Below are 12,105 nucleotides of genomic sequence, written 5' to 3' on the forward strand. Positions count from 1 at the left end.
GTGGAGGCCGTGGGGAGGTGTATTGAACTTATTTGTACAGGTGCACACAAACTTTCTATTTAGTTTAACAACGAGAACAGGCGCAACATTTATTATATTAACGTCGAAATATTCAAAAGTTTAATTGATTACTGTACATAGCTTAATTCTTTTCATGTGTTTTGAGAATCATGTGCGAGCGTTTACATGAAGGAAGCAGTTTCATATTCTTTCTCCAGGGTGATTAGTTTCCACAACGTTTTCATTCTTTAAATGTGGAGGCAAACACTTACCAGACGTGTTTTTCCATACAGTCATTAAAATTTGACAATGGGATCGCATTGGTGATTCATGAATGTCCATTTTTTTTCTACAATGGGAAATATATTGTGCCATCGTTTAGGTGTCAATAAAAGCCTGATTTCAAATGAAAACCTGACCCATGTATCTTCTAACCCAGTGGTTCTTAACCTGGGGTGCACGTGCACCCCCTAGGGGTGCGAAGTTAAATCATCGAAACACAAATTAAGGACAGGCACTTAAGTACAACTACTTAGTTTAATTAAACCGATGTAGTTACTAACATATATTTTTAGCGATCGAGAACCAAAGGGGTGCAAGGCTGCAGTAGAGGTTCAAAACCGCTGTTCTAACCTTTAAAACGCTTGGCTAGTAGGTACATAATGAGTTACAGTACAATGTTAATGATTGGGACTGATAAATTAGAATAGAATTATAATAAATTAAGGTATTATTTTAATAGCTTTGCATCCGATTCGTCGTTCCTCGTGATGTCATGGTACCTATTTAAGGTGAATCACTTCCTGGATTCTCATCTTGAGGCTTGCGCATCTCATTCTCCCTGATGATGGTTGGTATACGAAACGTCGCGTCTATTGCTAAGTCGGTTGTGGGAATCGCCACCTCATCTTGCCGGTGAGCTGAAACAATAATAATGATTATTCCAATAATTATTGAGCTGAAGCAATTACGATGATAATCATTACGGATGCATTATTGATTCAGCTCAATAATGATTGTTTCATTGTAATGTGTACATTGTTGAATGATTGTGCACGTGACATTTTAATTTGGTTGGCCGTGTCGGGTTGGTGGAGGGTTGCACGGCGCACATCTTGGTCAGACGATTGCGTTGACGACCTAATCCAAAACTCACTTACGAAGAGTAACATTGGCAAGTGAAAGCCGACGCGGTTTAAATAGAAAGCCCGAGTTTGTGAACCATGCCAATGAAAATGTTGGTTCATAAACATGCATTTGATACACATTTACACGACTCTAAACGTTTTAATAGCGTATTTAGAATAGTTGTAATCGCCTTGTTAGGTAAATACACATGTACATATATGGCAATATGGGCTCAAGGATGCATTTCTTTTTGAAATTTTACTAGCACAACGTCAAACATTTGTCGAAAACCCTGAATTATTGTTTCGACGTATTATGCAACATTGTTGGTTTGGATGAACGTTGGTCTTTGCCTCTGCTGTGGAGTGCGTGTTCATTATTTGCCCGGCCTATGCTTGACCAGCCTATGCTTGACCAGCGAGATTGTGTGACACTTGGGGCCCACGTGTTTAGTGTCTTTATTACACGCTTTTATTTAACTCACTCTGTCTGTTGTTGTTGTTTCCTCAAATCTTGTAACTCAATTTTAATCCACTTCCCAATGTGGTATCGACTACAAAATTGGTATACTTATGTCATACTGATGACAATACTATATTGTATCATAAAAAATAAAAATTTACATTTTAGACAATCTTTCTTATATGTTATGTTTCGGCTTGGGTCTAATTGTCCACGGTAAACTGACGTTGCCTGTAAATCACCACGGCACCTTACGTTATGGCAAGCTTCGGGGCCACTTGCTGGAGTCGTGGAGTTCTGCCATTACTAGTACGGTTAATAAAAGCGTGTTTAAAAAAAAAAAACTTTTTTAAAAAATATTACTTATTTTTCTTTTGGGGATGCAAAGTGTTGCTTGTTGAATTGCAGTGCCACTCCGACTCCTCCTTGACGATGCGGTCATTCTCGCGTTCAGTCAGCACCAACGTTGAGCCGACGTTGGTCGTCTCTAAACCGACTGGGAGTGGTCGAGGCTTGAACAGCTGTCAACCCACACGGGATGACCCCCCCCCCCACCCCCCGTGTTCTTCTTGTACAGGGACATTGAATGTTGAGGTCCCATACGGCGTTACAGCCGTTTCACAACGGGCAACGACAAACATTTTTTGTCTATGTCACGTAGAAGGGAAATAATAAAAATAAAACATAATAAAATAATTCTCACGATGTTTCGGCCACAACGCAAGCAGCCGTTCTCAGGTGAAGAACAGGGCTGTCGGAAAAACAGCTGCTTGCGTTGTGGCCAAAACGTCGTGAGAATTCTTTTATTATGTTTTATTTTTATTATTTTATTATTTCCCTTCTACGTGACTTTACCGAAAGAACCAAGAAGATGAATCCCTGCAGTCACGAAAGCTTTAAATCGAAATTCAGCGAAACGTCGTTTCGAATTGTTAATGTCGTGGGTTTACTCTCCCAACACGCCGCTGTTGCTGTGCTAGTAACGACTTTGTACGTTTTGTTTACGTGGCAAACCTTACGAAGTGGCTGTGTTGGGTGGTGGCGGGTTTAACGACACATTTAAATATTTCCGCGATCTAACTCCCCCAAAAAAAACTATATTACGGATATTGGTCGCGAAAGCCTTAGGGGCCGTCCATAAATGACGTCACGCGATTTTGGACGATTTTTGACACTCCCCCCCCGTCACACGGCGTCACAAAGTCAGACCCCCCCTGAAATATGACGTCACAAAGCTCTGCCCCCCCCCCCAAAATAAAACATGCTTCAAATCGCTTTAAACTATTGGCATTGTAGTGCCTATTAATGTGGCGCTGCACTCTGATGTTGTAGTAGAAAACATTTCTTAAAAAGTCTATTTAATTAAGTAGAACGTGTTGTCTATATTTATTTAAAGTTTCGCATTTTGATGTGACGTCACATTTCTCAACCCCCTCCCCCGCTCGTCACACATCTGACCCCCCTTAGGTGCGTGACGTCATTTATGGACGGCCCCTTACGTCGTGTTAAACTGGGACCCTTGTACGAAAGTTAGCCCAACGACACACCACCGTATACCTGTTTACAGGTATACAGGCTACGATAATCCACGAGGGCTACAGATGTCAGTTACACAGCAGATGTCTGACCCCCCTCCTTTATCAACGGACGTATTCACACTCTACACTTAACTATTGATTATTTTTCTCATTGTGAAAAAAATTAACCCATAAAAACAAAGTTTTTCACTATAAATCCTTTATATGCGTGGCGGCTAGAGTCCTCTCGTCCTCTGGCTTGAGATGGCTGCCACCTATGGGTCAGATGATTGTCTGCCAGCATTAAGCAATTGGTAATTACATATTTAAAAAAAATTCCCTAAACAGTGTAAAATTTTGGAAAAAAATGTTCACGAAAATTAATTGTCACGCACAACGAGTCTGTGTGGAAAATGTCAGCTCGATTGGATCACGGGAAGTGTGTTAAAAAACGACCGAAAGATTTGCACAGTCGTAAGCAAGCAAGCAAGCACGCAAGCGAACTTAATATAAAGGATTTAAAAATAATCTAAAGCGCGTGTTATATGCGTCTGTGAGCGCACCACTGACCCCATGCAACTCATGTACACGGAGAACAACAATGTAAGACCACAGACGGGCACCCAACATTGTCCCACAGAAACCTCCCACTCCACTCGCGCACCTTTCGCTGAAAATGTAAGACAAGTCACGTGGTTGGAGCATCGAAAACAAACACGACAACATCAACATCCACATTGCACGATGAATGCACCGTTGTTTTTATTACACATCTCGGTAACATTCCTTGGCACATCAATACCATTTCACATCGCCGGAAGTACCACACAGAATGCTCTTGCAACGCCATGCAAGGCCCACAATGGTTGTTTAATGCCACAGACTTGGGAGAGTTATAGACTCTCTTCCACATACAGGGACTCGGCTACTTACAAACGAGGTAGGTTCCAGAGGTCTGCTCGCAAGGTGATTTGTTCGTAAGTCCAACTTAACCCCTGCCTTGCATGGCGTTGCTCTTGCAACGCCATGCAAGGCCCACAATGGTTGTTTAATGCCACAGACTTGGGAGAGTTATAGACTCTCTTCCACATACAGGGACTCGGCTACTTACAAACGAGGTAGGTTCCAGAGGTCTGCTCGCAAGGTGATTTGTTCGTAAGTCCAACTTAACCCCTGCCGATTCCAAACATGTTGTACGGCATGTACACTCAACACGGGGAATGAATAATCTCCTGTACATGTAGATGCCACTGGTTCTTCGTGTTCTGAAGGTCCAGATGCCACCACTGCCATCTATTGTGCGGCGGTTGAACTTACGACTCTCGGTCCGAACAGGCAACTGCACATACGGACAGATTTGTTCGTATCTCTGAAAGTTCGTAAGTCAAATGTTCTTAAGTATAACATTTCATTCTCTCCAGTAGCCTAAATATTGCAAATTTTTTTAGCAAATCAAGATTAAATCACAAAGAAAAAACTATCACGAGTATCATAAGAGTCTGAATTGAGTGCTGAACAGTGTACATAAGCCTACGTGTACATGTGTTTGTGATTGAAAATGATCTTTGGGTTAAGGCAAGGATATACGACGAAAATGAGTAACAACAAGAATTTACCAACTCTCAACATATCCAAATTTGTCAAAGGAAATCAAACATATGCTTACATTCTACACTCAAAACGGCCTCTTCTGGCGAAGCAAGCGTAATAAATAATAACGGTAAATAAAAAAGAAACTCTTTAAATCACGTTGGGCCTGAGCGAGGGACGATCGTTCGTGTTGCCGTCTCGCATCGTTTGGTTGACACCGCCGTGGGTCGGCGACCCGCACCTCACGCCCTGGCCAGTCCGGACCGCCTCCGGTTTCACGAGGGCTACTTCTCCTTTCAGTCCAAGGATAACTCGGTGCCACGGTGGGCTAGGAGATGTTATGTCCCTCGCCGGGTATACAGGAGGTCGTCGGTTCGATCCTGACCCTGACGCCTGCTGTATATTTGGAGTTTGCGTGTTCTCCCCGTGGTCGCGAGGATTTTTCTCCGGGTCCTCCGGTTTTACCCTCCACATTTAGAAACGCGCGTTTAGAGTATTTGGCTGCTATACATTACCACGTGATAAGCCCACTTCGTCGAGCTATCATTTGTGGCCAGGTCACTTCTGAAAAAGAGCCACACAGTTCGGTGGGACTTACCCGGTAAAATAAAAATGTGTTTAGTCTTTTGTTGAGTTCAACTCAGCGCTGTCTGTGGCCAAGTCACCCATAAGGTTCACAACCCCGTGAGATCTCAATCTTCGCAGGAGTCGAGTCTGCATAGCCTAGATGGGGTGACCACCGTGCGAAACATCGTCAGCCACGATCACTCCGCCGGTCGATGAAAGCCACCTAAAGCTGTCATCTCTCACCGTGCTGCGATGTGAGAATCTAACTAGCACCTGTACACGAGCTGCTTTCATCACTCCCAAATAACAGTAATTATTATTAGTCATTATTGCAAAACAAAATTTACGGCTGAACTGGGTTAATATGCAAATATATTTTGATATACATCAGCCCGAACTTTGTGACTGGTTGGTGGTGGATGTGCACGAATCGGGCCAGCCCCACAAGCAATCGGAACCCATCGTTTGTGTCATAAGTGACTCGTTGGCCAACGCATGGCTCCTTAAATGTGTCCACTTCTGCAGACTCCTCCAGATGGCCCTGAGGCACCAACCTCAAGCAGCAAATCGCTGACTGGTGAACCGGGCTTCACGGAAGGCTACAGCGAGAAATGCACGATTTAGTTAACTGTAAATAATTTCACTTTTTACTTCATAAACGACCGCGTTTTTTCGTCTCCCATACATAGCCGAAACTTGCCTACATAATTCAAAACACGGCCTTTGTGTTGTACGAGAGTGTTGTACGTGTCCGTCACATGCAGCAACATATACCCCCCGTTTAACATCGTACAGTGAGTACTTAGTAAGGCCAGTCGAGAACAACGGGGTGGTGTGACTTGCAGCGTGCCCGACTGCTTTGTCTCCCGATTGCTGACAATTACACACTGCACCAGGCACTCATTTAAGGGTTAGGCTACCTGGTGGAGACCAAGTATCGGGGTGGACATCAGATGAAACTCGTCACCGATGGCAGCCGTTCCTGGGAATCGTACGCAGGTCACTCGGTTCATAGTGCAGTGCGCTAACCACCATGCCACCACACAAAGACAAAGATCCCCCGTGTAGTGTTCAACAGACTGTTGGGGCAAATGCTGTTGGGGAGCACCATGCCCAGCCACTTTTGTCTCCGCAGTGTGCCGACGTCCATATACTGCACTACTCATTTAAGGCTGAGTCGACTTCGAGGAGATCCAGGACCCGTTTTAGATAATCCCCAGTGATGTTAGGCAGGGTGGTGATTCGTAGCACAGCGTGCAAGCCACTAACGCCACTGCTCCCCTCGCCGTGCTCACACACAGACACACACACACACAAGAGTTCACTCCATTCTGCCTGCTCGCTGCCCCAGTCAGAGGTAGTAGACTGTGAACTTGATGCCACTGCCCCTGAACACTTTTTCCATCATCCACTTCACCTTGTCCCACTGCAGCTTGTCCAAGCCACAACCAATCCTGCACACGGACAAGGCAGGGCCAGTGGCCGAGGTCAGTACAAGAAACCATTCCAGCGGGTCCCGACTTCGCCACACGAGAAATTGCTTTTTCGCGCTCCGCAGCCACACTTCGGAGATTCTTTCATCTCTCAGGTTACGTAGTAGGTGCCCACATATTCCGATTCACAATGGACCATGGGTATCGCGTGGGAGGGAGGCCCCCTGGTGGATGTTAAGAGGCCCTTCGAGACAATCACTCCAATCGGTAGTACGCAAGATTCCCAGGTATTTTACCACTGTTGTTCAATGCTCTATGATGGGGTTCGATGGAGAGCAGTAGCGACATTCCAAAAGGTTTTGTTGATTTAAGGCGAGTTGGTGGTGGGGGGGGGTGCGGGATTGATGGTGTAATCTTTGAGATCGGCGTGTATCGGGGAAGGCCTTGGGTACTGCAGGCTATACTCTCCCGCATCCCCGATTAGCATGGGTTGGCTACGTCCGGTGCGAAAGAAGTTCATCGTGTATTCGCGGGTTATATCCGGCGCTCGCTGTGGGCGACAACTCACCTGGGCATGGAGACAGCCGTGACGCCGTGCGATTCGCAGTGTTGCTTCATGGCGCGCAGGCTGTTCTCCAGATCCGGGTACGTCGGCTTGTGGAAGGCTCTCTCTTTGGTCACCTTTGAGAGACGGAGCAATGACGTGAGCTCGTGTGCAGGTGTTGTGCTGGATCGTAGCATCACAAGAACGCTGGAGATGGTAACGGCTTGGGGAGGGGCTTTCAGTGGATTGACCAAGGATCATGATGATGAGATGATGACATGCCGCATCATGCCGGTGAACAGCGCACAGCAATTGCTGGAATAGGGCCTGCCCATGGCTTATTGGTCACGGGGGTTATTTGGCCAAACATCACTACGGTGGTGAGTACAGAATGGTGAAGGCGGAGAGAGCTGGGGACTGGTTAAGATATCGCGCGCCACTGATGCGAGCCACGGATGGGACTCGGAACAGAAGTGGCCGGGTGCATATCGCAGTGCGGGAAAAACTGCCAGCACGCGTGGCTAATGAACGACAGGTTGTACACTATGCATAGGTTATTAGGTCAAGGTGCAGCCCTGTAATTATCTTGCCCCTCTCGAGGGAATTCTGGCCTGCTCTTCCACGCTGTCCACGTGTCCTGGAAGAGGTGGAAGTAGCCACACTTTACCCCACGGTATGTGACCTGCCGATGGACTAAATGTGCTGTATCCATGGATTGAAAGTCCAGTGTGTGGGCCTTCAAACCATGCCAGCATCCTGAGCACATTACGACCTCTTAAATTCAGGCAGAACTGTACCTAGACTCAAAACATTACGATGTATTCTCATTACGATGTATATTTGTGTAATAAGCCATTGTTTACGATGAGTGCGATATATATTTCTACATTATTGGCACTTACCAAGTAGTAAATGAATCTCCCATTCCGTTCCAACACTGCCACTTCTCCAACCTTCTTTGCTGGAGGAATGTAATAAAGTAAAATAAATAAAACGTTGGACAGCAAGCCACAAAACAAGGCGAATTCACGCCGACAGAAAACGGCGAATAAAACCGTTCGGCTCAAAAAAGCCGATCGAAAAACAGAACGGCAACGTTTTGGCGAGACAGACGCAGCATGAGAAAGGACATCACCAACCCTGGTTCAGCAGCTCCTGAGTGCCGCTAAATGTTGCCTTGAACATCTTGGCGATGCCGGCTCCCATGCGGCAGTCGGCGCTGATGCAGTGGGCGAGCGCCTGGTTGGCCGGGCACGAGAAGAGGTCGCCCTGCACCTCCGAAATGCTGAACTCGCCCTGCAGAATCCAGTACACAAAGTGAACTAATCGCCACCTGTTTCCATCTGTACGGGAATGGCGCTCCGTTGGCCGGGCACGAGAAGAGGTCGCCCTGCACCTCCGAAATGCTGAACTCGCCCTGCAGAATCCAGTACACAAAGTGAACTAATCGCCACCTGTTTCCATCTGTACGGGGATGGCGCTTTGTTGGCCGGGCACGAGAAGAGGTCGCCCTGCACCTCCGAAATGCTGAACTCGCCCTGCAGAATTCAGTACACAAAGTGAACTAATCGCCACCTGTTTCCATCTGTACGGGAATGGCGCTCCGTTGGCCGGGCACGAGAAGAGGTCGCCCTGCACCTCCGAAATGCTGAACTCGCCCTGCAGAATCCAGTACACAAAGTGAACTAATCGCCACCTGTTTCCATCTGTACGGGGATGGCGCTTTGTTGGCCGGGCACGAGAAGAGGTCGCCCTGCACCTCCGAAATGCTGAACTCGCCCTGCAGAATTCAGTACACAAAGTGAACTAATCGCCACCTGTTTCCATCTGTACGGGGATGGTGTTCGTGGGTTTTTCACTGGGTGCTCCGGTTTCCTCCCCCGTGTTTAGACACGTCATCAATCGTTGGCTGAAAACGTCTCAAAACGAACAAAAACAATGCAGGACCGCCCCTCCTGAAAAAGAATCATACGACTCACTGTAGTTTTCCTGAATTAAATAGGTAAATTATTTCAGGAATTAAATAATTGTGTACCACCCTTTGTCAACCGACTGCTGGATGAAGGCCCTCCCCCCCCCCCCCGTGTCAAATCAGTCTTGGGGGTTATTTGACCACAGCTCAGTCTATGCGAGCTTTCGTTTACGGGAGCATAATGAATCGAACCCACGATCCTGTACACCAGGCGAGGTAGTTAACATTTCACCACCGTGCCACGCATCCCACTCTGTACTCACACTTTTTAGCTCCACAGATTCCTCAGTCTTGGCAACCACCTAAGTCGAAACCAAAAAAGCCACGTGCTAGAGAGACATTTAAAGTCCAGATAATAAAATAAAACACTACAGCTCGGATAGGCGCGAGTGGATTGATTATAAGAGGAGCGGCTGTGTATTGCTGCAGCATCTCCAACGTTGGCATCGGGTTGCCCCGCATTCAATCGCCGATTAATGAGAACCATGACACGCGCGTTTAAACAAAGTTGCAACCATCTCGCCTCGACACCGTACGAACACAGAGCATCCGTCGGGGTTACAAGACCGCTTGCCGACCGGGTACGCGTACAAGTTCGTGCCAACAGCGTTGCGTATAGCACGTGCGCCCGCCTCCATCCACAAGCCCAAGAGGCAATCGTGAGCTCACGGAAAGACATCGCGTCTTTAAATGCCGTGTGGTAACAGCGTTGCGCCAACTCAAAAGCTTCGTTTCGAATTGGTTGCGGCGCTTGATCGATCCGCTGCCACCGCCGATACCGCGCTCCGTGTGAGAAGGCTCACGAGGGTTTGGGGTTGACCATACTTCACCCCGCCGGTCGAGGCGGTGGCAGGGGGTCTCGGGTATCTTCGACTCACCGCTTGTGCGGTTAAAGCGGCGTCCGTCTCCATCGGTGCTGGGGACACCGCCGCTCCCCGCCGAAAATTGACCGACGGCGCTGAGAAAAGATGAGAATAGTGTTGCAACAACAACCCAAACATGTGTTATGTTGTTGTTGTTGTATTTGGTGAGCGTCTCACCGGCAGCTTGTCGATCGAGGAAGTTGACTCACACGGCGTGGTCGTGGTCTGAGAAGTCACGTGGCGTGGGTGTTGTTTTATAAAAAAAAAATATTTCGGGAGCGCCATCTGCTGACGAGCCGAGCTCCCTGCCAGACGCAGTGATTTTCTTTTTTTATTGAAAAGGGTTCGATGTCCTGATGGTGCAATGTCTTTGTGCTGTTCGCCTTTTGACATGCTCTGGTCTGTTTAACACGTAGGCGTTCGTGACCAGTATTATCAATCCTCTGGTCGAACACTGCTTGAGATTAGGATCTCAAGAAAGCTGTCTCTGGTGTGGACCAATACGTGGTGGTAGGAAGCTTGCAGCGGCGCCATATTATGAATTCTTTGCTCTCAACACCACTCTCCCATTGACATATTTCGTTGCTTCCTCTTAGTACCTTTCACACGACGGTCAATGGTATAGTGTATAGCATACTGTATAATAATAAATAGTATTAAAGTGTAATGTTTAATACAATGTATAAGGTAATATATAGTATCGTAATTGTATAGTGAATATACAGCAGTGTGGGTGGGTAGAATAATACATAGTGTAATATTACAATGTATAGTCTATAAGCATATTAGTTGCTGCGGCGCCATATTATTAACATTCCTTCCCTTTATTAATTCTAACCTTACTCCCTCCCTTTGATACTGCTAATCCTGCATAATGCACGGGCATAATGACTTTAAACCCCTCGCCAAACCTCCTACGCATTTCACAAGTAGTACTAATCGCATATCTGCATTTCCGATAAATATGCTAAATTCATCTTGATATGCAAATTATTTTGTCAAGGCGCTCTCCCCCCCTCCATCCCAGCATAAATAGTCGCTCCAAGCCTGGGGCGTGCCATTCAGACTCTGCCTTCTCGACAGACCTGTTCTCCACCTGAAGAGGGCTGCTTGCGTTGTGGCCGAAACGTCGTGAGAATTATTTTGTTATGTTTTATTTTTATTATTTTATTACTTCCCTTCTACGTGACTTTACTGAAAGAACCAAGAAGATGAATCCCTGCAGTCACGAAAGCTTTAAACCATATTTTTTTGTTTGCATGGTTAATGCTGACACGATTCCTTGCAAAAGGTTTCTGTTTGGTGTTTTAACATCTTAACACCTGTTTTGCTATACTCATTGGTTTTTTCGGTAAAGTCACGTATGTAGAAATAAAATAAAAAATAAAATAGATCACGACGTTTTGTTGCCAGAAAGGGTAAAACCTATTCTTATGTTTTGACCTTGGCAAGGCAGGTCCCATAATCGAGCAGGGTTTAAGGCCCACTGAGCTCTACAGCTCTTTTTTTTCTCTCCCCGAAGCGACGTGGCCACAATTGTTATCTCAATGAAGTGGCTCATCGAGTGGAAATTTATAGCAGGCAAATACTCCAAACCCACGTTGATTTTAGATTTGGAGGGAACAAACCGGAGGACCCGGAGAAACATCCACGCGGCCACGGGAAGAGAGACAGACTCCAAATATACAGCAGCAGGCGTCAGGGTCTGGATCTAAGCCACGACCTCCTGTATACCAGGCGAGGTCGTTAACATCTCAAACACCGTGGCATCTCTCTATCAATATACGATGAGTCCACGTGCTTCCTGAACAGGACAAGGTTTTTATTGTAATAGCTTGAAAATAGAGACGGGCGGTGCATGAGAAGTGTGTGATGTCAGTGAGTGAGTCAGTGTTGTTGTGATCTGCAGTCACATTCGTCACGCATGACGATGGCGACGTGTTTCATGGATTAAAATGCCCAATTCTGAGGTCTGCTAGCCACGAGATCGCTACAGCGGAGAGTTCGTGGAGCCGTGCTGCTCCTCCTG

The 12,105-nt window shown here is 46.5% G+C and overlaps 2 protein-coding genes across 3 annotated transcripts in view; one reads left to right on the forward strand and one right to left on the reverse strand.

Moving 5' to 3' along the window:
• Nucleotides 1–12,105, forward strand: part of BET1L (Bet1 golgi vesicular membrane trafficking protein like) — a 355,770-nt gene that overhangs the window by 40,857 nt on the left and 302,808 nt on the right. The gene's annotated exons all lie outside the window — the stretch shown is intronic.
• Nucleotides 3,853–10,319, reverse strand: OARD1 (O-acyl-ADP-ribose deacylase 1). 2 transcript variants are annotated; one of them, XM_078859173.1, is made up of 7 exons: nucleotides 10,254–10,319; nucleotides 10,092–10,171; nucleotides 9,477–9,515; nucleotides 8,381–8,537; nucleotides 8,144–8,202; nucleotides 7,266–7,378; nucleotides 3,853–6,718 (listed from the first exon to the last, which is right to left on the reverse strand). In XM_078859173.1, exons 2-7 carry the CDS (start codon nucleotides 10,122–10,124, stop codon nucleotides 6,616–6,618), a joined length of 504 nt encoding a protein of 167 aa, XP_078715299.1. In that variant the 5' UTR covers nucleotides 10,125–10,171; nucleotides 10,254–10,319; the 3' UTR covers nucleotides 3,853–6,615. The 2 variants fall into 2 exon arrangements, with proteins under 2 accessions (XP_078715299.1, XP_078715300.1); XM_078859174.1 differs by having other exon boundaries at nucleotides 8,381–9,021; nucleotides 10,254–10,275.

Source organism: Lampetra fluviatilis, chromosome 8, assembly GCF_964198595.1.
Source record: "Lampetra fluviatilis chromosome 8, kcLamFluv1.1, whole genome shotgun sequence".
Lineage (NCBI taxonomy): Eukaryota > Metazoa > Chordata > Hyperoartia > Petromyzontiformes > Petromyzontidae > Lampetra > Lampetra fluviatilis.

Coding starts and splice junctions, on each gene's coding strand:
- OARD1 (XM_078859173.1), bottom strand. CDS start 10,124: ATGGAGACGGACGCCGCTTTAACCGCACAAGCG. Junction 8,538..9,476: donor AATCTGTGGAGCTAAAAAGT/GTGAGTACAGAG, acceptor TGGATTCTGCAG/GGCGAGTTCAGCATTTCGGA. Junction 7,379..8,143: donor GGAGATTCATTTACTACTTG/GTAAGTGCCAAT, acceptor CGTCTCTCAAAG/GTGACCAAAGAGAGAGCCTT.